Source organism: Eupeodes corollae, chromosome 1, assembly GCF_945859685.1.
Source record: "Eupeodes corollae chromosome 1, idEupCoro1.1, whole genome shotgun sequence".
In the NCBI taxonomy this organism is placed as follows: domain Eukaryota; kingdom Metazoa; phylum Arthropoda; class Insecta; order Diptera; family Syrphidae; genus Eupeodes; species Eupeodes corollae.
Window position 1 is genome coordinate 141,699,720 of NC_079147.1, and position 25,234 is coordinate 141,724,953.

Sequence of the window (25,234 nt, forward strand, 5' to 3'; positions counted from 1 at the left end):
AGTATTGATATTTTATGATGAAGAGACTTACTCGTGAACAAAGTTTGCAAATCGTTAAGATTTATTATTTCTTGAAAGGTTTAGTTTGTGGGATGAGTCGTGCGCTGCGTTAAATTTTCGGTCGACGTAATCGATCAGCAGAGGCGGCAAATCGGGCAACAATGGATCGGTATTGCAACACTTTTACTCTTTGGAGGTTATGACTTTTTCGTATCCGCATAGACTTAGACACTATTGCTGTTGTGGAGAAGAGTATCGAAGAAAACCGAAATGAGGCCATCCGGCATCAAGAACAACAATTAGACCTCTTCCCATCCACTTCATAGAAGATTTCGAGGAAAGATCTTAATATGTGGGATTACAAAACTAAGCTCTTGGTAAATAAGCTCAAACGAGATGGGCACCGACACTGCTTGCGGCGAGAAAAAAAGCAGATTTTTGATTGAATGGGTACGTTAGTAAGCATCATTTTTTGAGTGATCATTATTGATGCCTTTATATACTTTAAAAGTTACTGTTTGCTATGCTCTTTTGGCAGAGGAATCATTGGTCCATGTTTCTTAAAAAATGTAGCTGCACATAATGTTACAATCAATTGGAAACATTCAATTCATTGAAGGAAACTTTTGGTGAGCACCGCCGTGGGTCTGTCGACTGAGTGACTTCTGCTTGTTAACGTAGCCTAGTTAACAAGCAGAATTGTCACATTTGGAGCTCAGAAAATTCAAGAAAGATTGATGAAAAACCCCTAACAAAAACAAATATACAGTTGTGTTCATAAAAATAGCAATGCTGGTCACATTTTATTAGATTGTCAATTATTTTAAGAACGGAAATTTTTACAAAAAAATTGACATGTTACTTCCTCGAACGGTCTTTCGTTTTAATATAAGAGGCTTTTAGCTTGAAGCTATACACTACTTTTCCCGGTGAACACCCATTATTTCAAACTGTCTGGATATAGAGTATAAAGTGTTAAAAATATTTTTTTTTTATTTTTCAGTAAGTAAATATTATACTATATAAAAAATTAAAGTGTTTGTACATTATTAGCATATAAAAAATTAATAAATATTAGCTCAAAAATAAACAATCGGACGGTCAAGACACTGCACCGAAGAAACTCGAAAACTGCGTTTGGAGGGAAAAACCTACCAAAATATTCAAGACATCCTAGGCTGCTCAGCAAAAATGTTCAGTAACGCCTTAAAATGGCAAAATAAACCGAAAAAGTCAGGCCCAAAAATGATGACTACTGAAAGAAATGACAGAAAAATTGTTCAGTTAGCAAAACAGAACCCTTCCATAGGCTCTAGGAAAATAAGAAATGGATTTCAACTGTTTGTTAGCGCTGTCACAATAAGAAGACGTCATTTAAGAGCGAAGCTACCGGCCCGAATTCAGACGCAAAGACAATGTAGTTTGTTAAAGCGCATAAAGATTGGGCAAAAGAGAAATGGAGGAATGTTCTGTGAAGCGATAAAAGCAAAGTCGTCCTTTTTGGGTCCAAGGGTCGTCGAGAATATGTGAGAAGACTCTAAAATGCAGCATACTATCCACGGTACACTATAAAAACAGTGAAGCATGGTGGAGAAAAAATGATGATATGAGCTTGCTTTTCATATTACGGGGTCGGTTTTATTTATCTCATGGGGGTATAAAGGATGCCACCCAGTATGTGAACATTCTCGAGGAGGTTATGTAACCCTATGCTGAGGAGGAAATGCCGTTGGTTTGGGTATACCAAAAAGACTATGACCCAAAGCATACATCAAAAAAGGCAAAACCATGGTTTGCGCAGTAGTACCCGTCGCATGACGGTTAGTGCGTTGGGCTGTCATGCAAGAGGTCTTGGGTTCAATCCCTGCCTGTGCCACCTTAATTTAAAAAAAAAAATAATTTTTGCGGGTACTGCCTCTTGCGAGGAATTGACAAATCCTTCAAGAGAATTCTTGTCATGAAAAAGTGCTTTCTCAAACTAGCCGTTCGGATTCGGCATAAAATTGTAGGTCCCCTCCATTCCTGACAAAATTACTCGCACACAGGAATGGTTGAGAGTTGTAAGTCACTAGGCCCTGGTTCACAACGGACTGTTGCGCCACCCCATTTGATTTGATGGTTTGCGCAGAAGAAGTTATCCGTTATAGAGCGACCCGCTCAATCCTCCGACCTTAACCCCATCTACAATTTGTGGGGGGATGTTAACAACGCAGTTCATAAAGCAAAATCCTAGAATTCGAAATAATTGTTGGAAGCAGTGCGTGATTCGTAGAACGCAATACCAGTCGAAAGGTGTCAGGTTTTAGTGGACAATGCTTATGCAACAAAAAACTAATTGTAAGCTAATTATTTTTAAAACTTTCATATAACTTATTACAATTTCTTTTACTTCTTACGTAATAAATCTAGTACTTTGTCATGCACTGCTAGTTTTATGAACAGCCATATATTTAAAAAACGGCTTTTACTGTGACAAAGCTAACGGTAAAAAATCGGTAATACTTATTTTCTGTTATTATGAATAAAATATTTTAGTTTAATATCAGAAGTTTAATGAAATGTATTATTACGTTGATATTGAAGGCCTTTTTGTTTTATTTTGTGTCCAAAATCAATTTTTGTAAACCTAAAGTAGTGTTTTTTTACTTTTTTCATAAGAAAACTAAAACTTCGATTTTTCTCAAAATTTTACCAGATGTCAAAAACGTTATTCTTCGTGGCATTAAATTACTCTTAAATTACCAGATTTCAATTTCAATGTTGGTTGAATTAAATTCTTGGGACCTTTAAACATCGAAAAATGTCGACATTTTCAATTCGACAAATCGGACCTCAGCGTTATGTGCCCCAATCTAAAAAACAATAGCAATTTTGTGATTTGTTTGCTTCTTTGAGGCCACTCAAGACGTCAAATATACAAATTCGTGAAGTTATCGATAAACTGCATCCACAAATGTGCGAATTTTGTTTAGTTATGGGAAGGATATGGTTCTCTAACCGTAACCGTGATGGTAGCGGCTTGCCGCTGTGTAAACTGATATAACTTTTTATTATTAATGGCGTACCTTCCTCTTTAAGTTAAAATTCATTGATTTTTCTCTGAAGAAATACTCTTTTTTTAATATCAAAATAAACCCCATATTGGATTGAAAGCGCATTTTTGTTACATAAAGATATGGACATCAAACATTTTAAAACACGTTAAGTCTTCAAATATTAATGAGTCACGAAGATACTTAAAAATAAAAATAAAATAACACAAACAATAAATTAAACTAAATGGACCTTTGAGGCTATATAAAGTCCTTAATCGTTTTATGACCATACTTAACCTAGAATATAAAATTAACTGATATTCGGTATATTGAAATTGAAACTTTTCAAACAATTTAAAATGTTCCACATTCAATTTATTTTTGAAAACCTTCCAAAAAATAGCAATAGCACCCATAAATTCGTTTTATATTCATCCTAAATATTTAACTCTTCCAATTCCCGAAACACGCTCAGACTTCTCAAGACTTCTGTCCTGTCTCCTTTTTGTTTAAAACTGTATCCTAGGTACCTTTATATGCCTCGTCTATATAACAAGGAAATAATTTCCCACACACATATACACATATACATATAATAAGAAATATTGCACCAGTTTACCTATAAAGTTCAAATTTTTAATTTTACATTAGTGCAGTGGGTCGGTCGTTGGTTGGTGTATGTCGGTTGGATATGGAATAGTGGTGAAAAGGCTATAGGACTCATGTTGAGGACGACGACTTCACTATATCGTATAGTTAAATTTATATTTACAATGACTATATATAGGTACTTTGTTCGTTACCTACCTTTACCCAAACTCTTTTGGACTTTCTTTTGCCATATACCTTCACTTACCTATCTCTATAACCTATACAGCTAGAGCTGGTAAAGTGAAAAAGATTATCCTGGGGTTGTTTATAAAATAGCAAAATCCAATGAATATCCAAGTGCATTTCAACGTCCTCTCTCTTTTCTATAAAACTCTCTGGGGTGGTGGAACCTCCAATATATAAACCTATACCCACACAGATCCCAACCGAAAAGGTAGTCAACTTCAACACCCCTTGATCAGCTATTCATTTGAAGATAAAAAACTTTAAAAAGAAAAATAAAAACTCTTAAATGGTTCAGGAGAAATAAGAGAGAAAAAAGTCGATGTACCTTCGTCATGTGTTTAACAACAACAACAAAAAAAGTACTCTGTCTCGTACCTTTTTGTGTGGGTTTTTTTATTTTTTAAATAGGTAGGTTTTTATATATTGACAGGAAACAGGCTGAAGAAAACCACAAGCTAAGCTACTTTTCTTGTTGACTTAAATAATTTTTGGGAAGACATTTAACAAGGAACTTCTTTTCTTTGGAATTGGCTCGGTGCGAGCGGTCGGTGGTCGGTGAGAGTGTCAAAGAAAATAGAATGTTTTGTAGTCCTTGTCAAAACTTTACACTCCATGTATATACAAAGAATAAAAAAAACATCATTTAGGAATCCTAATGGATTACTTTTGAATAAAAAGGATATTTTTTTGTATAACGTAATACTCTTCTATGGAGGTAGGAACATTCACAGAGCCAATATACTCTTGTAATAAAACGGGTGTTTTTTTTATTCAATCTGGCAATACTTTTGTCGGATTTGGTATCTTTGGCAGCTGTCACTCGATTTTTACTAAGTTTGATGTTGCCATTTCATAATGAATAGAATTAATCTTGAAGAACATTTGAAAACAATGGTTCTAATAACGCGACACATCAAAACAATCAATTAATTGAAGAAAACTTTGGTGATTGACCTGCGGTGGGCGTGGCCTTTAAGATAATCCGATTTAACATGAGCAATTGTTAATTTAAACAGATAAGTTAGAAACAATTGACCTCTTGAAAGAGAGAACGCGGCGCGTTATTAGTGACATACGGCCTCAAAGTGTAACCACATGTCAAAAAGTATTCGAAACCATTTATAAAACATATTGATGGACTTTCATCTTTTAAGCAAAGATAAAACTTTCTTGTCAATAGCATTAGACAGTATGTGGTTTATTTCGTCTTGAAAACCACACGTCTAAAAAACACCCTTTACATACCTATATTCGAGAACATGGAGAAAAAGGCCGAGTTTAAAGGATCCTATGGGATATTTAAAATAGAAAAATCTTTTTCGTCAATTTCCTTATCATTGACAGATACCATTAAACAATTATTTAACATAAGCAATGAGAAATTAAGTAGTACCCATGACATGATGATTAGTGCGTTGGACTGTCATGCCAGAGGTCTTGGGTTCAATCCCTGACTATTCCATCGAATGTTTTTTTTTTACGGGCTTCTTCCGAAGAATTGACAATATCTCTAAGAGTGATTTTTGTCATGAAAAGTACGTTCTCAAATCAGAGGTTCAGATTCGGTTTGAACAAAAAAAACTGTAGGTCCCCTCCATCTCTGGCAACATTGCTCGTACACAGGAATGGTTGAGAGTTGTAAGTCACTAGGCCCTAGTTCTCAATGGACTGTTGCGCCACCTAATTTATCTAATGGAAAAATAATCTAGACCTTAAAGATTTGTTCTTTAAATTCAGTGACGCTATGGCCATTTCGTCGCGTTCAGTAAGGAAATCAGGTTTTTTTCATCTCTGAAAATTTATCGAGATCGACGTTCTAGAACTGAAAAAGGGCAGGAAATTTACAAAGAAAGTCAATCACACCATCACTTTCATCATGGTCTCCTCAATTAGATTGAAGTGACCCTAGGCGTTATGACTAGTTGGACGGTCATGCCAGAGGTCTTAGGTTCAAACCCTGTCTGTGCTATCAAAAGCTGTTTTTTGTGGGTCTGCCTCTTGCGAGGAATTGACAAATCCTCCAAAAATAATTCTTGTTATGTAAAGTCATTTCACAAATAAGCCGATCGGATTCGGCTTAAAACACTAGGTTCTCTCCATTCCTGACAACATTACTAGCACACATTAATGGTTGAAAGTTGTAAGTCACTGGGCCCTAGTTCTCAACCCACTTTTGGCCAAATATATTATTTTTTATTTTAGAACGCATTTTGTTATAGTTAGTGCATATCTTCCTGAATACTGTACAGTCCGGTAGAATGTTCCACATGTTGTCAGAAAAATTGCCAACATTTTTCCTTTCACAGCTCCAAGAGCAGGATTAACCTTTTTCTCAAGTGAGCTATGAAAGGCTGATCTTCAGCCCGTTCATTTCCATCAATGCCACTTTGACTTTGAACCCTAATAAGAGTGACACAAAAGTTTATGTTAAGGCTGGATAGTTCATCTCGGCAGAAGCCGGGCTGTCAATTCAGATAACCGTGTTTCTATTTTAGTTTAACTTTGGTAGTATTTGAACTTGAAAAACTCTGGTAAAAACAGGTGTCCGAAAAAACTTCGAGACATTCAAAGAATTGGAGAACATTTCCGACCACACCACAATCTACGTTTGATGTTTTTTTCATAATTGGTATTTTTGTCACCTGGAACTTGATTAGTGCTCAGTTTGGATTGCCATATCATAATAAATAAACTTAATTTTGAACAACCTTTGAAAATTGCAAACTTATTACCAAAATAATGGCTCGATTTGCACAACGAAACGAAATAATCAATTCATTGCGGAAAACATTTAGACACCTAATTGACAACTCAAGACATCTTCTTTTCTTCTGTTGCAATGCTCAAAAACACATCAGAGTATATGAGCAATTGGAAGGATCTTTGGAAGATTGAGCCTGTAGTGTTGATTCTTTCCAAAACGATGTTGAAGAAGTCGCAGAACAGTGCATCGCCCTTTGAACAACCTTTCTTACATCAAGAGCATCAGTCGGAAATTTCAATAAACGACAAGTAAGACAGGGATTCCAAGACTAGACATTTCTCTGTAAAACCCTTTTATATAGCTGCTGTCACACACTGCCTGGAAATCTATGAATATATAATATGTATCGATTTAAAGTTCATAAGATTTTTCTTAGATCTGCCGTAATGTGAATATTTGGTCAAACTGGTCTTTCCTATTCAGAAGCCATAATAATATGGACCTACACAGAAGAAAAAGTTGTCATATTAACAATCGTCAATAGTAAAGACGAAATTTTTCCAAATTGTCGCATTTACTACCAAAATAGTCAATATGACAACCTTATTTTTAAAAATTGACTACTAGATAGTCAATAGAACTATTGAACGATTGTCAATTTTGGGTAGTCAATATGGCAACTGTGGTAGTCAATACAAAAATTTGGTAGTCATATTGACTACCCGAAATTGTTATATTGACTACCCAGTAGTCAAATTAGATTTCGGTTTTCAACAAAAATTGTTATATTGACTACCGCAGTTGTCCTATTGACTTCCCAAAATTGACAATCGAAAATTGTTCTATTGACTATCCAGGAGTCAATTTTTAAAAATAAGTTTGTCATATTGACTACCAAAATTGACTATCGAGAATTGTTATATTGACTACCGCAGTTGTCATATTGACTACCGAATTTGTCATATTGACTACCCGAAATTGTTATATTGACTACCGCAGTTGTCCTATTGACTTCCCAAAATTGACAATCGAAAATTGTTCTATTGACTATCCAGGAGTCAATTTTTAAAAATAAGTTTGTCATATTGACTACCAAAATTGACTACCGCAGCTGTCATATTGACTACCGAATTTGTCATATTGACTACCGCAATTGTCATATTGACTATCGCAGTTGTCATATGGACTTCCACAGTTGTCGAATTGACTAAAGCAGTTGTCATATTGACTACTGAAATTTTCATATTGCCGAACGCAGTTGTCATATTGACTACCGTAGTTTCAATTTCTTTCAACCAAAGTTGTTGACTAATATGACAACTGCGGTAGTCAATATGACAACTGGAGTTTCAAATTCCTTCAACCAAAGCTGTCATATTGACTACTACAGTGGCATATTGACTACCAAATTGTAAAAAAAATTCGGATCCCAAAATTGACAAACGAAAAATGTTGTATTGACTATCGCAGTTATCGGCTGAAAATTGACTACCAAAATAGTCAATAGGATGACTTTTTTCGTTCTGTGTATAAGGTTGTAAACGATCGGCTTTAGAAAGAATCTTTTACGTGATGGTCAGCTGATTGATGCCTCTTCAGTTGGCGCAGTTCAGAAGATCTCTTTTTTTAGGAATTGACAAAATATGTTTGAGCTGGTGCTAACTCCTTACCAACTAATCACCTACTGTTTATAATAACTCAGCAATGATGCCGCATATTCAAATCATCGGGATAAAAAAGTTGACTTTCTCCAAGGATGTTATTACTAATTTAAATAACATGTCCGATTTTAATAAATAAAAAATAATCCAAAATATACCCTGTACACATTACACACGGCATCTTTAGGTACCTTTTATAGTCATCTTAGCAAAAACCTGACAATTTTTGTTTGAATTCGAACGTTTTAATACAAATTGAAATTAAAGGTAAAAGCTATTTTGCTATCTAAACAGATACACAATATGAAACGTGTCAAACCTAATATTCAAAATGTGTCAAAATAAAAACAATCTTATATTCAAATTTCAAAGTAGGGTTAAAAAACGTGCTTTATCCTCGTAATACCGTATGTACATATAAGCAATATGAAATTTACTTATAAACGTCCCTCTGTTAAAGTGATTGAAATTGTTTGACAGGTTATAAAAACCTGAGCTTCGTTTGCATACTAAAATAACCTTTATTTTCTAGAAAAACTTTTTTTTTGTTAAATTGAGTTCAATTTTACTTTGAATCTCTTTTTTTTTTTCTGTGAGGGTGCGGAAAATTTCTTACAGTTTTCACATTACCTTACCTCAAATCTTAATATATTTTACACACACACACACACTTACAAAAAAAAATACCTTTAGAATGGAAATAATGCATGGAAAACGTTTTAACTGTCCAAGAAATGAATTATGAGAAGCTTTCTTAGATCCACTATTTTTATAGGAGTATGATTTCTCCCCGCCCCCATCTCTCTTAACTGCTAGTGTTAAGGGGTGTGTAAGTTGTGGAGTTATAGTTTTTGTACTTTTTTTTCTTTCTAAACGTTGAATATTTTGCTTCTTTGTCAGGAAGAGAAAAAATGGTCTTGGAAATTAGTTCATATTCTTATAGTTCTTTTTCTGCAGGGTGCAAAAAGTTTGTTTTATTCTTTATTTTTTTTAAAGTATTATTTTCTCTCAACACAAACTAAGGTCAGGTAAAGAGTTAATTAAATTCTTGTAGTTTTTTTTTAAGTTAACTGAAAGCTGTTAAGCGTGTTACTTTGAAGGTTGGGTAAAGTGTTTTTTTTTTTGTCTATTTATATTAAGGTGTTGAAAAAGTTTAAAGAAGAATTTTTAATAAGTTTAAATTTTAAAGTGGTCATGCGAAGTTTCAACGGAGCTAAAAATTTAAGTTTCAAAGGGTTTCCATCTAAGTTGTAATTAAATTTCCAATGAATTTAATATTCAAATTAGTTTGTGGAAATTTAAAGCTATGGGTATATTATAAGAAATTAAGTTAAACTATGGGTAAGCTAAACTGTGTTTGTTTTCCAACGTTTTTATTTGGTTTTACTTTTTGAAAACAACACAACAATTTGCCTTCGAATTGTTAAAAATATTTGCAGAATCATTAATATATATTTTTTAAGGATCTCTATTACAGTTAATGCACCAAAAAAACTTGTTTTTGTACGTTTGTATCGATCGTCTTAAACTGTGCAAACGGGGTTCTTTTTCTGATACTATCGAACATGTATCCCTCTAAACTTCTTACTTTGAAATTAAAATTTTCGACACTCCGAAACTTTGATTTTTTAAGACGAGTGGTTTTCAAGAAGAAAAACATGTTGGGGGAAAGCTCCAACTTATTTCTGATATAGATAATAAAGCAAGATAATGTGTAACCGTAGCTGACACGCTAAGACCCACGAAGGTGTCAGGGCGTTAAGACGAAGCCAATATTTCACTTGTGTCGTTTTCTTAATATGTACTTTTATTTTCAAAACATGCAATTTCTCCGTAATTCTAAGAATGAACATCAGTTTACCTCAGCCGAATTTCAGAGTTAGTGTTAAGTACTGAGATTCTTTCTTTAGCCGCACTACACGAATATCAAGTTCTTTTACCGTCTCAATATTTTACCAACAAAGTTTTAAAAACACAAGGAAACAACACTTATTTGAAGGATTAAAATGTTTTTAATTAAAATACCGCTTTTTTATGTCACATCAGGTTTTTAAAGTATAACCATTTTTTTCTTTAACGACCAAAAACGGGGTCTTCAAGCTTAAGCTTAAAATCAAAATATCTCTTAACAATAAATTGTATGATGATTTTGAAAAGAAAAAACGTTTATGTTTTAAAGAAACGAAGTAAGTTACTAAAATACTTCTTAATTAGTTTATGAAAATTCTTATTAGTTATGAGTCTTTATTAGAATTTATATAAAGGTTCAAAAAAAGTTGAATTTGATGCTTCATAGTTTTGGTAAATACGTTTTGGACTTAGTTTTTAACTTCCCATTGGAATTTATTGTAATCGGTCCGATTTGTCGAATTGAAAAATTTTGACATTTCTCGACATTTCAACGTTCCTAGAGTCGAAATTAAAGATTTTTAGAAAGATGTGCGCGTGCGTGTGTAACCACGTTGGTAAGTTCGCGAAATTTTTTTCGTCGTCCATAGATCAAGAACCAGTAGAGATATCCACTTCAAATGAATTATTATATACAGATAATAATAGAGTCAGATGCAGAAAAGACTCTCAAAAAAATTGCGTGAATAGAATAGTTTTTTCAAATACCTTCGAAAGAAACCGAAGAATGGTCGAAATTCTGTAGCAGAACCTGTTTGCTTTTTGGGTATGGAAAAATCTAAGCCTTCTTCCATTCTTAAGGAAACTCGGAAGTAGTCATAAGGCTGTTAAATATGTAGGGTATATAGCGCAGTATATATGGAAGCAGTGGTCTCAAGAACTTAGGGTCTATTTCATCCAGGCCAGTAGCATCAGATTTAATCGATATTATTGCCTCTACAATGTCTTCCTCTTGTATTCTTATAAAGCTCAAAGAGTTGTTGATAGCAGTTGGTTCATCCTCAGTAAGAGAATAAACGGGTGAAGCAACGTTTAAGGGCATGGACGTAAACTTTTTGTTGAGTGCATCACAATCGACGTCACCAACAGGCTTTTTAGATTATTTGCCAATACCGATTTGTTGCAGGTTTTTCCATAATTTACATGTACGTATTTTTGTTTTTTTTTTTCGTATTTTTAAAAAGTGATATCTCAAATACCTGACGTGATAAATTGATTTTGAAGTCGGATTTCAATTAAGACTACCAAAACCCATTCGAAAAGTGCAATTTGAATGCCAGTAAGAAAACCTTCTCGACCAGTGATATTAATACCAAATGTCTCCTATATTAACACAAAAGCTCATACGAAAGTGTAAAAGTGTGCTAAGAGTAAAACTATCTCAATATTTCTGCCAAGCTTAATTGCTATAGTATTGAATTTAACGAAAATTTAAAACCAAATGAAAATACCAGTGTTTTCCTCTTTCTACTGCAGAAGCTTAACATACTAAAAAAAAAAAAAAACAAGATACAAAACACCTTAAGTAATATTGAAGGATCTTACAAGAAAAAATATATATATATCATCTTAATTTAATTTCACATTTAAAACAACGTGAGACGAAGAAGAGAATGAAGACTGGTTCAGGTTCTGAGTAATGACCGAGGGTAAATTTAATTTGTTTTTTCCTTATGACAGCCACTTAATCCTGCCACACTTATGTTGATAGCATATATTTTATTACACTCTGGTATTATACAATAATAAAGGTATATCTATGTGTTGTACGAACAGCTTGCACAGACAATAGCTATATAAGTCTTCTATACTGTTGCTATATTCTGGGTTAGTTTTTCCATCATCCAGGGACCATCAGGAGAGTCGTGTGCTGCTCCGGTATAGAGTAGAAGAATCTCCTGCGGATAACCAACGGGTATTTTAGAAATGCACAATTATTTTTTGTTATCTCTATACTCCCTACAATATCAAAAACAAAAAAGGGACGATACGCTACGATACTGCATGCAAAAGCAAGATCCTAATGGCTATACCACCTTTAGGTATACCTTCATAACTATACACCACCACACGGGGTTGTGAACTCCCTCCACTATTTGAGCTCCTATTCTGATGCTTGTCAGAAAAGTAACCTGTGGGGTACATGAGTAATAATTGAATGGGTAGGTCTCTCCCTCAGTCCATTATACCAAACACAAACACACATACCTATAACTATACTGCTTTAAGGGTGCCGCAAGGACAGAAATTGTTCTTGTTGTTTGGTCTTTTGCAACCCCATAATACTTCGTCCTGTGTGATGTTCAAATATTTTTGACAGCAACACAAAAAAGAAACAAAGAAACTTTCATATTACTTTCAGCTTTTTTCCGTGACAAACTTTTTTTCGTCGACCGTCGTTGTTGTCGTCATCGTGGCACATGCAAGGACTATAATTTAAAGGATGAAAATACCAACCCTAGTGGTACGGTATATAGCACCTCGAACTGTAACAAAGTGGACAAACTATTTGACAGAGTTTCAAGGGTTTTTTCGTCATTTTGGTAACACGCGGGGTGTTTTTTTTTTTTGGAGCTGTGTTTTTCGTGTTGATGTTGTAGTAATTTTTGTTTTTATGTTTTATGCTATATACATATTTTGTCAACATTTTGGAGAAATTGACAGGGTAATTTTCGATTACATTGCTGATAGTAATCGTTAATATAATGCGCCGAGAAGAATGACAGGGAGGGAGAGAGAGAAGAGAATATAGTTTTGGTGGCAACATATGGTTTTGTGACATTGACAGTCTTGTTCGATGGAAAAACTATGCCATTAAGGACGCACGTATCGATGTCAAGACGATAGTTATCACCGCTTTTAGGGAAACTTTATGAAGATTTTTTTTGTTGGTTTTCGTTTTTAGGACGAAATAACGAATAATTGTGATAATGTTTTGAAATTAATTTCTAAGTTTATAACTATGTACAGTATGTGTGTACGAAGCACTTCCGGATTTCTTCTTTCTTTGGATAGTTTATTTAATCAAAGGGTCTTGTATTTTAATAAGAAAACAGACTCGAAGATTTGATATTTAAAAAATAAAATTGTCTTGAAACAGTATATCACTATTGTGACAACATTAAGTTTAAAAGCTTATAGCAGGTCCAAGCATACAATGCAGGTCTGAAAAGATCTCGCCTAGGTATTTGATATCAACAAAGCTTTTAAAGTACATCGTCTCACAGTCTTGCGAATTGCGCAAAACTCAACCGTCAACACTTAAGGCACAATATTCTACAATTCCATCTAATTACTTGGATACCCCGATGATATAATAATAATATGGAAGATCAAATCGTGATGTCAGTGGAGTGTTTTTGACGATTATGAAAACGATTGATTTAGTGGTCAATAAGGGCAAGACCAAGTATATGTTGTCATCAAAAAAATACTTTAAATTTCGGAATATTGGGCAAAAGGTCACCAATGGTAGAATTAAAAAAGGAGGTACATAAGCCTATGTAGTACTCGTGGCACGATGGTAAGTGCGTCGAAATGTATGCGGCTGGAGCTCAGCAGGTTACTTAGTTTGCTTCAGAACTCGAGATTCTTTTTAGGAAACTGAAACTATGCTTGGACGAAAACTATTTTATATTGGCCGGTGATTTGAACGCCAAACATGAAGATTGGGGAAATCAACATAGTAATCCCAGAGGTAATCATCTTTTTAATTTGATGAATCTTTACAGCGTTGAATATAGCGTCGACCTGCTGGCTACCGAAAAGCCATCGTATCCAAGAAGCGGCTGCGGTGCGACAGCAGACTGATAGTTACAGACAGTCGAGTACGACAGTGATCACTGGGGACTAGTTGCCATAATGCAGATTCCGAACGAACCCCGCGTTGCAGGAATACGTTTCAACGCACTCTTACAATTACAGTAAGATGCGTTCGCCTTGTTTCACCAACGCCCTAGCGAGAGAACTTCGTTCGAGTGACATAGCCCCACCAAACAACAGAAACCTGACAAATACAGAAATTGACCAACATTTACAACAGATGGACGAAACAATAAAACGAACGATGGAACGGACAATACCAAGGTACAAAGAACGGGACCAAATGGACGCTAACAGGAACGCGATTAATGACGCACTACGCAGCACAAGAGTGGCTTACTGACGAGACTCAAAAAATTGTACAGACGATTTACAGACCCACACGACTTGGAGGTTAAGACACTGAAGTCGTCAATAAAAAAATGTCAATCTGTTGACCAAGGAGAACTACAGGTTATCCATTAACAAGTACTGGGACCGTAAGATCCGGTCAGTTAATTCCAATGACCCTAGTATATTCCCTAAAATCAACAAGATATTCAGGAAAAAGAACGATAATGACCTTCCGAGTCTGAAACTCCAATGAACTGAAGAGAACAGGGACGTACTCAAGACAGCGCAAATAGATCCCGAAGAAGCCATCTTTGACGATGACTTTTACATAATTGAAGATCCGAAGGAATAAATGGAGGCGGTGGAAGATGCCTTCCAGCAAGTGTACAAGGTGAATGTTAGCATTCGCCCAATCACGACCTGGAAAACAGAGCCCTACTTAATCACTTTTACCTCCGAAATGATATGACACAATGGCGATCTGAAACCTCGTCATGCGGTTCAATGACGATTCCTTGGCAAATGCCATAATCGCCGAGCAAACGGGACACGTTGGATATAACATCGACACCTGCTGACTTTTTGTTTTTTATTGAGTTGAAGATGAGCTGAAGCTCAACCTTCGGCACTAACAAGGGACCGAAGGTTGAGCTTCAGCTCATCTTCAACTCAATAAAAAACAAAACGTCTGCAGGTGTCGATGTTATATCCAACGTTGTGTATTTACCGATGAAGGCAATTGACATTTACACCCCATTCTTCAATAATACACTGAATAACGCATATTATCCAGTGCATTGGAAGACCGCTGTAGTTCATCCTCTCCCGATAAAGGGAAAGGACAACTCCAAGCCCTCAAATCTTCGGTCGATAAGTCTTCCTCCGAATATCAGCAAAGTTTTCGAAAAAATCATTAATAGGGCTCTGACTAAGTGGGCTGCGGACAACAAAATAATTTCGGATAAACAGTTCCGGTTCAAGGCGGTCATGATGCAATTGATGCTGTGTCTAAGCTCGAAAAGGCCTTTGACACAGTATGGTTAGAGGGTCTTTACATTAAACTGAGCAGGCTTGGTATAAGCAAGCCATTGTTGTATATACTTTACGATATGCTTATCGGTAGAATGTTTGTTGTCAAAAGTGGCAATGTAACTTCTACCACAACATTCTCAATTAAAAATGGTCTTCAACAGGGAGCGTTGAATACGCCGATTCTTTTCAGCATTTACAATAGCTATCTGATTGGTAGTTTTGCAAAGGCAATTGCGTACGCCGACGATCTAATTGCGTACAGAACGGCCCGAAAGGGTGAGGTTATTAGAATTCTCTTGCAGCGTGATTTAGACAAGATTCAGCGATATTGCGACGACTGGAAACTGAAAATAAATTCCAGAAGTCGGATACAATTCTGTTCCGGACTCCGTTGGCTAGGGCCACGAAGGATACGTGCAAGAATTGGCGCAAGATGGTCATCGTTGATCTTCACGGGCAGCCATTAGAGAGCAAAAGTGTAGTGAAGTACCTCGGTATCTGGTTAGATCAGTATTTATATTTCGACAGACATATAAATGCTGCTCTGACTAGGGTCAGAGGAGCCTTCACTGTGACAAAACGGCTGTTTTATAGCAGTCGGCTTGACCCAAGAGTGAAGGTAATTTGCTACATGGCCCTCATACGGCCAATGATCGTTAATGGTTGTCCTGTGTGGTTCAGCGTTGCCCATTCCCAGATGGAGAAGTTTCATGTGTTCGAGCGGGAGTGTTTACGACACTGTACCGACTTATATCGAACAGCCGAATCTTCTTATGTGCATTACTTTTCCAACGAGGTCCTATACAACGGGGCTTGAATCAACAGAATTGAAAATTTCGTGATAAAACTTGTTCGACGTCATATTGCAAGAGCTATGTCTTCGACCAACAATTTAATTTTCGGGGCGTTCTATCCGAACGACGAGTATTTTGAGAGTGCACGCTTGAGCGGCTTCATTCCCCCAGAGGCATTCCTCTTTTTAGATAGATGCGGTCTGATACAGGATAGATTGGCAGTTCCGTTAATCTACCACGTCAGACGAACAACCGTGGATAGGCGACTCCTGTACAATCGGGACGTCATGGCACAAGGCGGAGCAGAGCTCCTTCGGTTCAGTAGGGCTGTGTCAGAACGGGACCGAACTGATAGGGTGAAGCAGGAGAACCAGTTTTGGTGGCTTCAATTGGCACTTGATAGTGGGTAGTCGGGATGGGGTTTTAAGCCTATATACTTGTTTTATAGTTTTAGGGTTTAGTTTTAAGTAGAATAGGTATGGTGGCACAAAAAAGAATACAAAAAAGAAAATATGTACACAAAAAAATTAAAAAAGCTTTAAGATATGTTTAAGATTGAATTAATAAAAATGAATTTAAAAAAAATAAAAAAGTGCGTCGCACTGTAATGCCAAAGGTCTTGGTTCGATCGCGCCTACGCCATCTAGGTTTTTTTTCACGTGTACTGCCTCTTGCGAGGAATTGACAAATTCTCCAAGAGTAATTCTTGTCATGAAAAGTGCTCTCTCACATTATGTGTATTATGCTTTAAACTGTAGGTTCCCTCCATCCCTGCTATTACTCGCACACAGGAATGGCTGAGAGTTGTAAGTCACTAGGCCCTAGTTCTCAACGGACTATTGCACCACCCAATTTATTTACTTTATAGGTAAGCACCGCTATAAATTCAAAAAACGACACCAACGCTGAAACCGAACGAAGAATAAATAGCTGTCTCTTTGAACTTAGGAGGCAATTGAGTAGTAGAGTCCTTTATCGGCGTCTACAAGACGCTAATCATACTGGTTCGCATTTATAGCAGTGTGGCTCGGACCCTGTCAAAGAACGATGAGAGCGTATTAGGATTCTTCGAAAGAAAAGTTAGTCTGTATAGATGGAGACTGGACGTGATTAAAAGTATAAAAATCCAACGACTTAGATGGCTGGGCCATTTATAGCGAATGTACATCACCACTCAAGTCCGGAAGGTCTTCGAATCCAGAACCGAGTGAAAGCAGAGTAGAGGAAGAACGCGACTCAGGTGGCGCAAAAATAGAGACATTAAGCCTGGGATCTAGTTGGCTAGAGACGCATGTTGTTTTTGGGTCCCAAGTCGGCCCGGACAGCAGCGCCACCTTAAGAAAGTAAGTTTTCTGGCATTTAGGTTCGAGTATGGACCACTAATATAACAAGCGTTTGCGTTTCTTGATTGATTTCCCCGTCTAATTCAAACAAGCGTTGAAAACCAAGTTCTGTCGAGTATAAATGATTATTTTTATAACCACACATCAAGAATGTAGAATACTTAGCACAACCATGTTTTTCTCACTTTCATTTTGGTATTCAAAACTTTAAGGCCAATGTGCACAGGTATCTTTGCTTGGTCGTGAAACCTTCCTTATTTTTCTAAGTCTCGCTTTGTGTTTGGACATGTTAGGGTCGTCATAACCCTGACTTTGGAATTTCGTTTCATTTACTTTGTATTCTTGATATCAATGCAAATTTTTAAACTTGGATTATTTATAGAGTCATATTTTAAGATATATTAAAGTTTGACAATACAAGTGCTGTACATACTTCAAAATTAATCCTTGGACAGATGTGAATATAGAAAATACGTTTAATTCAATTAAAAATGGTCTCAACTCTTTAGCAGACCACTTTCTGCATTTCCAAGGGTAGTCAAGTCAAGTAGCCAATAAGTCAAGTTTAGTTTGGTGCCAAAATTCAGATGTCTTGAGCTGTGTGGCACGTAGAGCCATCCTGTTGAAAGCATATCATCCGATATAGGGTACAAGAAGTTGCTGATCATCGAGTTTAGCAATCACCGTTGACGGTGGTGGCCTGGCCAGGATCATTTTCGAAAAACTACGGACAAAGTACGGACATTTGAAGCTGGAAATGCGCACCAAATAGTAAATTTATTTGGATGCATTGCCTCCTCGTGGATCTTACGAGAATTGATTGCACTCAAATCATACAATTTAGCTTGAAGATGATTTTTCGACCAAAATTGGAACCAACTTCCAACTGCCCCAAAATCCAACTAGAGAGCACACAACGCTGCGTATACTTGGTCTTACCTCCTGATCGGCCGGATTTTGTATGGGTACAGGCCCAAAATTCACCATATTGTGGTCTTCGACAGGCCAAGTTCTTGTGAGCAACTCCAACGTGGAATTGACTGTCTCGGATTCTGCTGCACACTTTCGCGGCAATGTTTTCCGTGTTGGGTGTTCACTGAAGATATTTTTACAGAAAATAAGAAAAAAAATATGACCGCCAAAAGCTGTCAAAAATCAATCCGTCGCTGTTCGAAAACCCTTAACTAATCTACACGGTTTTGAAACAATAAATTTAGGAAATTCCAAAAGTAAAAATTACTTAAAAATAAGGCCAACTTCTGAAAAACCTATGGTCATTCTTTTTCAATATACCTACATACATATTATTAGAAGGTAATAAATAACCTTGCACACTCATCATTATTTCAGAAAATATTGCAGAAGGCCGCACACATTATGTTGCCTCAACTGTCATAACAAAAATAAATGTTTCAGCACTGGTGCACACTTAATTGACTTCGAACATTCCGAACAACTACATGGAATGCATTTCTCGAAATTCTGTGCTGAGTGCATATTTTCATCATCATCAGCATCATCGTCATATAAGAGTGATTGATACATTTTTAATGACCTCATGATAAAAGCGTTCAGATATAATGCTTAAGCCTTCTCCACCTCATAAAGACACAAAAAAAAGGAAAAAAGAAAATATTAAATCTGGGTGACACACCGAAGGATCCAGATCCAAGTGCCTTTTCATTCTCATATATGCGGTTGATGTGGACAAATGACTGAAAATCGTGTAATAAAGCACTCCACGTGTTAGTGTCAGAAAGGATTCCGGAAGAGGATTGTAAGAGCCTCAATTCGATATACCAATGTATATGTATATGGTTGGCTATTCATTAAGTCTATACATGAATGCTTGGGAATCCGTTGCTGTGGTTCCTACTTTTATGCACTGGCTATATATGGCTGTGTTCTCATTGTATCTGTACTCGACCAATTGAGATAACTGGGGTTTTTACTTTTCCTCTTTTTTTTTAGACTTATGTGTACATAGTATATACCGTATGAATGGTTCACTTGGCCCGGAAAGTTGATCAATCTCGATGTAAGGATAAAAATCAAAAAGAAAAAAAATCTACTCAACGCGAAAATGCAGTCCAGATCCAGATTTGTATGTAATCTATAGAATTTTTATACATTCTCAAGGCTTGGAAAAAGTGTTGAAATGAATAAGAAATGAACCAATTAAAGCAAAAAGCAGAATCACATATAGAGGAACCCATCTTTCTTTTTTTGGTGTGTTATAAATATTATATTTACATATGTACACACGTAAATACATACATACATGCATATGAGTGGTCTTATAGTCGGCAAGGAACAAAAATATGTTATTTTCTCTTTTTCCTTTTTGAAAGTGATGGTACCTAGGTAGGTAGGTAAATGAATTACCTTATTTTCGTTTGGACCTTCCGGGATATAGGCCTTTTGATTGTTGGCATTTATTGTAAATCTGATTGGTTAAAAAGTTCTTCCGGGGAAAAGTCCAATCTAAGAGGAAAAGCTATCTTTTGTATGTAAGGCATCAGAGGAATTCAAGAATCATATGTTCAACATTTTACAAATTTAAATATATGTATGAGTAATATTTGAGATTATAAAGGCACCACCGGAAATCAAATTTCAATCCCTAGCCAATACATAATGCCTAAATCTATAATTATTTTAAATAGAAGAATAAAGAATATGTGTTTGTTTGTTTGCTTGCTTGCTTGTTTTCTTGCTTGTTTATTTGCACACGTTTATCTCAGGAACTACTAGTCCGATTTGAAATATTTGTTCAGTGATCGATAGCCCATTTATTAAGGAAGGCTATAGACTGAATAACGTCACGATATAACTTATAGGAGAGGAGCATTAATAAAGAATGTTTTAAAATCGTTTGTTTGTTTGTTTGCTTGTTTGAACGCTCTTAACTCAAGAACTACTATTCAGATTTGAAAGATTGTTTCAGTGTTAGGTAGCCCACTTATTGAGAACAGCTACAGCGAAGCACCAATAAGCAATTTTTAAAAATGAGGAATTTGTTTTAGTTTTGAGAGTTCCACTGAATGTCCTGCAGAAAAGGTTAATGTTTCGCTAAAACAATTTACAGCAGAATTGTTCCCCTTTCAAAGTTGTAAAAAAAGTCTGCCACATCATATGTCTATCTTTTAAAGTTGGCTCATAAAAAACTTATTTATGCTTACCAAATTTGTTCTAAAATAAAACATGGTACATATGGTAATGGAGATGTTGATTTTCTGACCATAAATTTGATCTTAGTCTAATATTTTTACTTTATACTTAAGAAATAAAAGACTCACCTCTTCTTCATTGCTGGCTGTGTTCACCGAATCCATGCTCTGCGACAGACCTAGGGGTGCTAATGCCATTGAATTTTCCATATTGTTATTGCTGGTGTTGTTGTTGTTGAAGTTACTGTTGTTCGAATTCGTATTTGTCGGTGTTGTACTTTCAATTGGTGAGTTACTATTATCACTGTTACTTGAATTTCCTTCTGGTGATATTGATGATTCACTAACAGTTGTTGTTCCCACCGAAGTTGTTACAAGACAGTTACTTGAGTTGTTGTTGGTATTGATTATATTTGTTGTTGATGATACAATTGGTGAGTTTTGTTTGCTTATACTATTGGTGTTGTTGTTGTTGTTGATGTTATTGTTTATGATACTTGAAGTAAATTTAATTGCTGTAACTGATGCCTGCGATGTTTGCTGTTGTTGTTGTTGTTGTTGTTGTTGTTGTTGATGTTGCTGTTGTTGATGCTGTTGGTGTGACAGTTGTTGCTGATGATGATGCTGCAATTGTTGTTGATGGTGATGGTGTTGTTGTTGCTGTTGTTGATGTTGCTGTTGTAAGTGATGATGATGACGCAATGCTGCTTGCTGAATTTGTTGCTGGACAGCAGCTGCTGCTGCAACAGCTACTGCTTGTTGTTGCTGTTGTTGTTGATGTTGTTGCTGTTGATGATGGTGATGCTGTTGGAATTGATGATGCAGTGATTGATTCAAAATTGGATGGAGTTGCTGTGCAGCAGCAGCAGCGGCAACGGCGGCAGCAGCCCTCTGTTGTTGCTGGTGATGATGTGTTGCTGCCGAAGGATGATGTGGATGGTGGTGTTGTGGATGTGGATGATGGGCGGCCACGGCAGCCGGATTAAATAATTGATGACCACCACCGGCGGCGGCTACCTTGGCAGCTGAACTTAGTGCTACGGCTGCGGCAGCTGCTGCTGCTGTTGCCGGCGAAGCGAATTGAACTTGTGGAGGCAGTTGTGGAATGACAGATACTGCTGCACACTGTCGCTTTGGTGACAACACCTGTGGGGCACTCGCTGGCGTTTGCGGCAGCGTTGGCCTGCGTTTAATCGCAATCGACGAAATGGTGATGGCTTTTTCGAACGTTTTTTCTAGAGTTCTTTTATTTGTTGTATGCACACCACTCTACAACTACACACTCCCAGTTTGTTGCCTTTTAAAATTGACTTTATTACGAGATTATTTATTGAAGAGACCTGGCGTTGGGCGCCACTTTTGTTTTATTCAATATATTTGTCAATAGCATTTAAATAGTTTTATCTGTAATTAGAAGAAAAAATATATGTAAAATATGAATAAAATATATATTTCTACATTATAATTTATAACCGAAAAAAAAAAAAGAGAAAGATTATTTCATTATCATGACAGCTAGGTATAATAAATTAGTAAAAAAAAGTCTAAAAATAATTGAAGTTAAATTTTTTTTCCTTCAGGGTACTTGAACTTTTGTTTTTATTTTTATTGTTGATTTTATTTGATGTTGCTATAATTTGATTTAACCATTTAAGAGTTGAGTAAATAGCTTTTTTAAGTTTATTAAATAAAAAATATAAATTAACACATAAAGCGTACGTGGAAAAGCATTTATAACTAAATCAACACAAATCCTTCTATTCTATTTTTAATAACAATTCTGATTGCATTATACTTGTGGTTGGTGATAAAATAAGTATGGATTTTATATGTAACCAATGTCATTCCTAATCAAACCTTCCCCCCTTTTTTGTAGGGCTTAGCTTTCGTTGTTTGAGTTAATATTTACGCAAGGGATGAATAAGCTTCGTTATAGCAGAAAAAGCACAAACAAAACTGAGGCATATGTCATGTGTGCAACCAAAACTCGAGTATGAGGAAAACGAGGGTACATATTCAAGTTAGAGAAGGTACAAGTTTTTTTCTCGTGACATTTTGGATTCGATTTCTAGAACAATGTAATTTACCCATATTAATTGATGTTTTTTCTGGTATATAAAAATATCTTATATTTTAATTAAAAATTATCGTCGCGTTGGTAATTCCTAGAAAGTAGAATGAGAAATGGTTTGAATCACCCACGTACCAAATTTTACAAGAATTTGCACACTTTGATACCATTGGCGTCCTTAGAGTCTGTTGAAAATATAGTTCGGAGGAAAATTAATACATTTACCCAATAATAGATACACACTTATAGTGAAATAATTCCTGAAAAACTCAGCAAATATTTTTTGAGTATTTAACAACGTTTTCGAAAACAATGTTTCTGAATTCTAACTAAATGCGCTTCCAGATAAGATTGGACTATCAGCAGACTGAATAAAAAGAAAACATAATTAGCAGACAGAATTTCATGAACCAGCAGTAGGAATTTAATTTGTCGTGCGGAAAGGTCTCAACATTGACATATTGAAACAAAGCCTTACACTTCTTTTCAATCATCTGTAACATGAGACAATAAACATAGGTAGAAGCCGAAAGAAATGATGATATACAGGTTTTTGCTATTCGCCTACCCTAAATTCAAAGTGACATTTGATGTTATATTTCATATTGGGAGGTGAACTTTCTGCGTTTACCCCACTTTGAGTTCTAATTCTGTGTTCATTAAAAGGCAGAATTACTGAATCCTGAGCACAATTAGTAATTAAGGTATAGGACTGTCTGTGTCTAGTAATATTTGGCCATCGAAGAAACTTCTTATTCGGATTATTTCGCCATCCACTACGTACACCCAACCCAACCTATTATTCCGGGGTCACTGTCTAAGAGAACATTGGACAAGCCTTGTGTCGATATTAATAAGGACGATCATGGAAAATTAAATGCCATCCAAAAGTGTATTTCACCGTTGCTGGCTTTTAGAATTAAAAAATTACTCAAAAGTAGTTCTTGTCATGAAAAATGTCGTCATAAAACTGTAGGTCCCCTCACCTCTCACACAAGAATGGTTGAGAGTTGTAAGTCTCCAGGCCATTAACCTTTACGAACGTTAGTGTTGCCAAATCTGCCGTGCAGGCTGTATCTCCCGATTATGCCACCAAAGATGTCTTCTTTTCCTAGCTTGGCATTAAAATCTCCTAAGACAATTTTAATGTCATAGCCAGGGCACTGCTCATATGTCTTGTCCAAGAGCTCGAAGAATATGTCTTTGGGTTCTTCATCTTTCGCCTCTGTTGGGGCATGCGCGCATATTAGGCTTATGTTGGCGAATTCAGTCTTGATGCGGATTGTCGTGATGCGCTCGCTCACACTGTTGAAACTCAAGACTTTTTGCCTGAGTCTAGTTCCAACAACAAATCCACACCCAAATAGACGCTGTCTTTGTTCTCGGTAGCAGTCGCCGTAGTATATATCGCAGTCTTTTACTTTGCGTTTGCCCGGTCCATCCCATCGCACTTCTTGGATGGCGGTTAAATCCGCCTTGCAGCAGTTTAAGGCTTCCGCTAATTGTTCGGCTGCACGTTGGCTGTTAAGGGACCTAATATATTATTTCGTTTGCGTGGGTTGTCTACAGTGAATCCGTCCGTATCCTAGGCTTGTTGGTGCTTCGCAACTAAAGGTATTTTTTACGTGGCCAGGAAGTCACCCCGACGGCACAACCCCCAACCTGGAGGGCCAGATCCTTAGTATAACTCCAAGGAAGGGTCGTTTTGACAGAAACGTGGCTTAATTCAAGGTTTTCCGACACAGAACTTTTTAGTCAAGAGTTCGAAGTTTACAGAAAAGATCGTCATGTATGTTGGTAATGCAAAGGATTACGGTGGAGGTGTTCTCATAGCGGTAAAAAATACATATTTCTCTTCTTCTGTATCTTTTCCATTTGTATTATCAATTGAACTGGTATGTGTAAAGATAATGGTACAGACTAAGACTTTTTTCATTTTAAACGTTTACATTCCTCCAAAAAGTTTGGAGTTTGTTTATAACGATCTCTCCTTGGCATTAGACTATCTTATAAATTTGTCCAGCTCTGACACCAATATCTTACTTTTAGGTGATTTTAATTTACCTCACATTGACTGGATTCCATCCGAAGACGAATCCTGCCTTGAAGCCTCTCCTTCTTCTTCACAAATGGAACTATCTCTTCTCGATAAAGTCCTTCTTACTGACTTACAGCAAACAAGCTGTATTAAAAACTCAAAAAATCGAATTCTCGATTTAGTCTTTTCTTCTGACGCTATTAGTACTCTTGTTCTAGAGTCTAGATCAGGAATTACTAATATTGACAAATATCACCCCCCTTTGGACATTTTTTTTGACTTAAGTAATCACCTTACTAATCACAGTAATTCTTTTGATTGCTTATATAATTTTGATTTCAGAAGAGCCAATTTCCAGCAGTTGTCTGAAGATTTAACCATTTCTGGAATTGCTGATACACTATCATTTTCTAACATTGACGAAGCAGTTTCAACTTTTTATAGGATCCTTACTTGTTGTTTTGAAAAAAATGTACCGATAAAGAA

General features: G+C 36.1%; 1 protein-coding gene across 1 annotated transcript in view; it reads right to left on the reverse strand.

Annotated features, from left to right (window-relative positions):
• LOC129945244 (protein couch potato) overlaps nucleotides 1-22,370 on the reverse strand; it is a 232,329-nt gene extending 209,959 nt beyond the window's left edge. The window contains exons 1-2 of the mRNA XM_056054905.1: nucleotides 22,359-22,370; nucleotides 20,769-21,908 (exon numbers count right to left, since the gene is read on the reverse strand). Of these exons, the coding sequence (XP_055910880.1) occupies nucleotides 20,769-21,908; nucleotides 22,359-22,370 (1,152 nt within the window). The remainder of the gene's footprint in view (nucleotides 1-20,768; nucleotides 21,909-22,358) is intronic.
• Nucleotides 22,371-25,234: the final 2,864 nt, after the last annotated feature.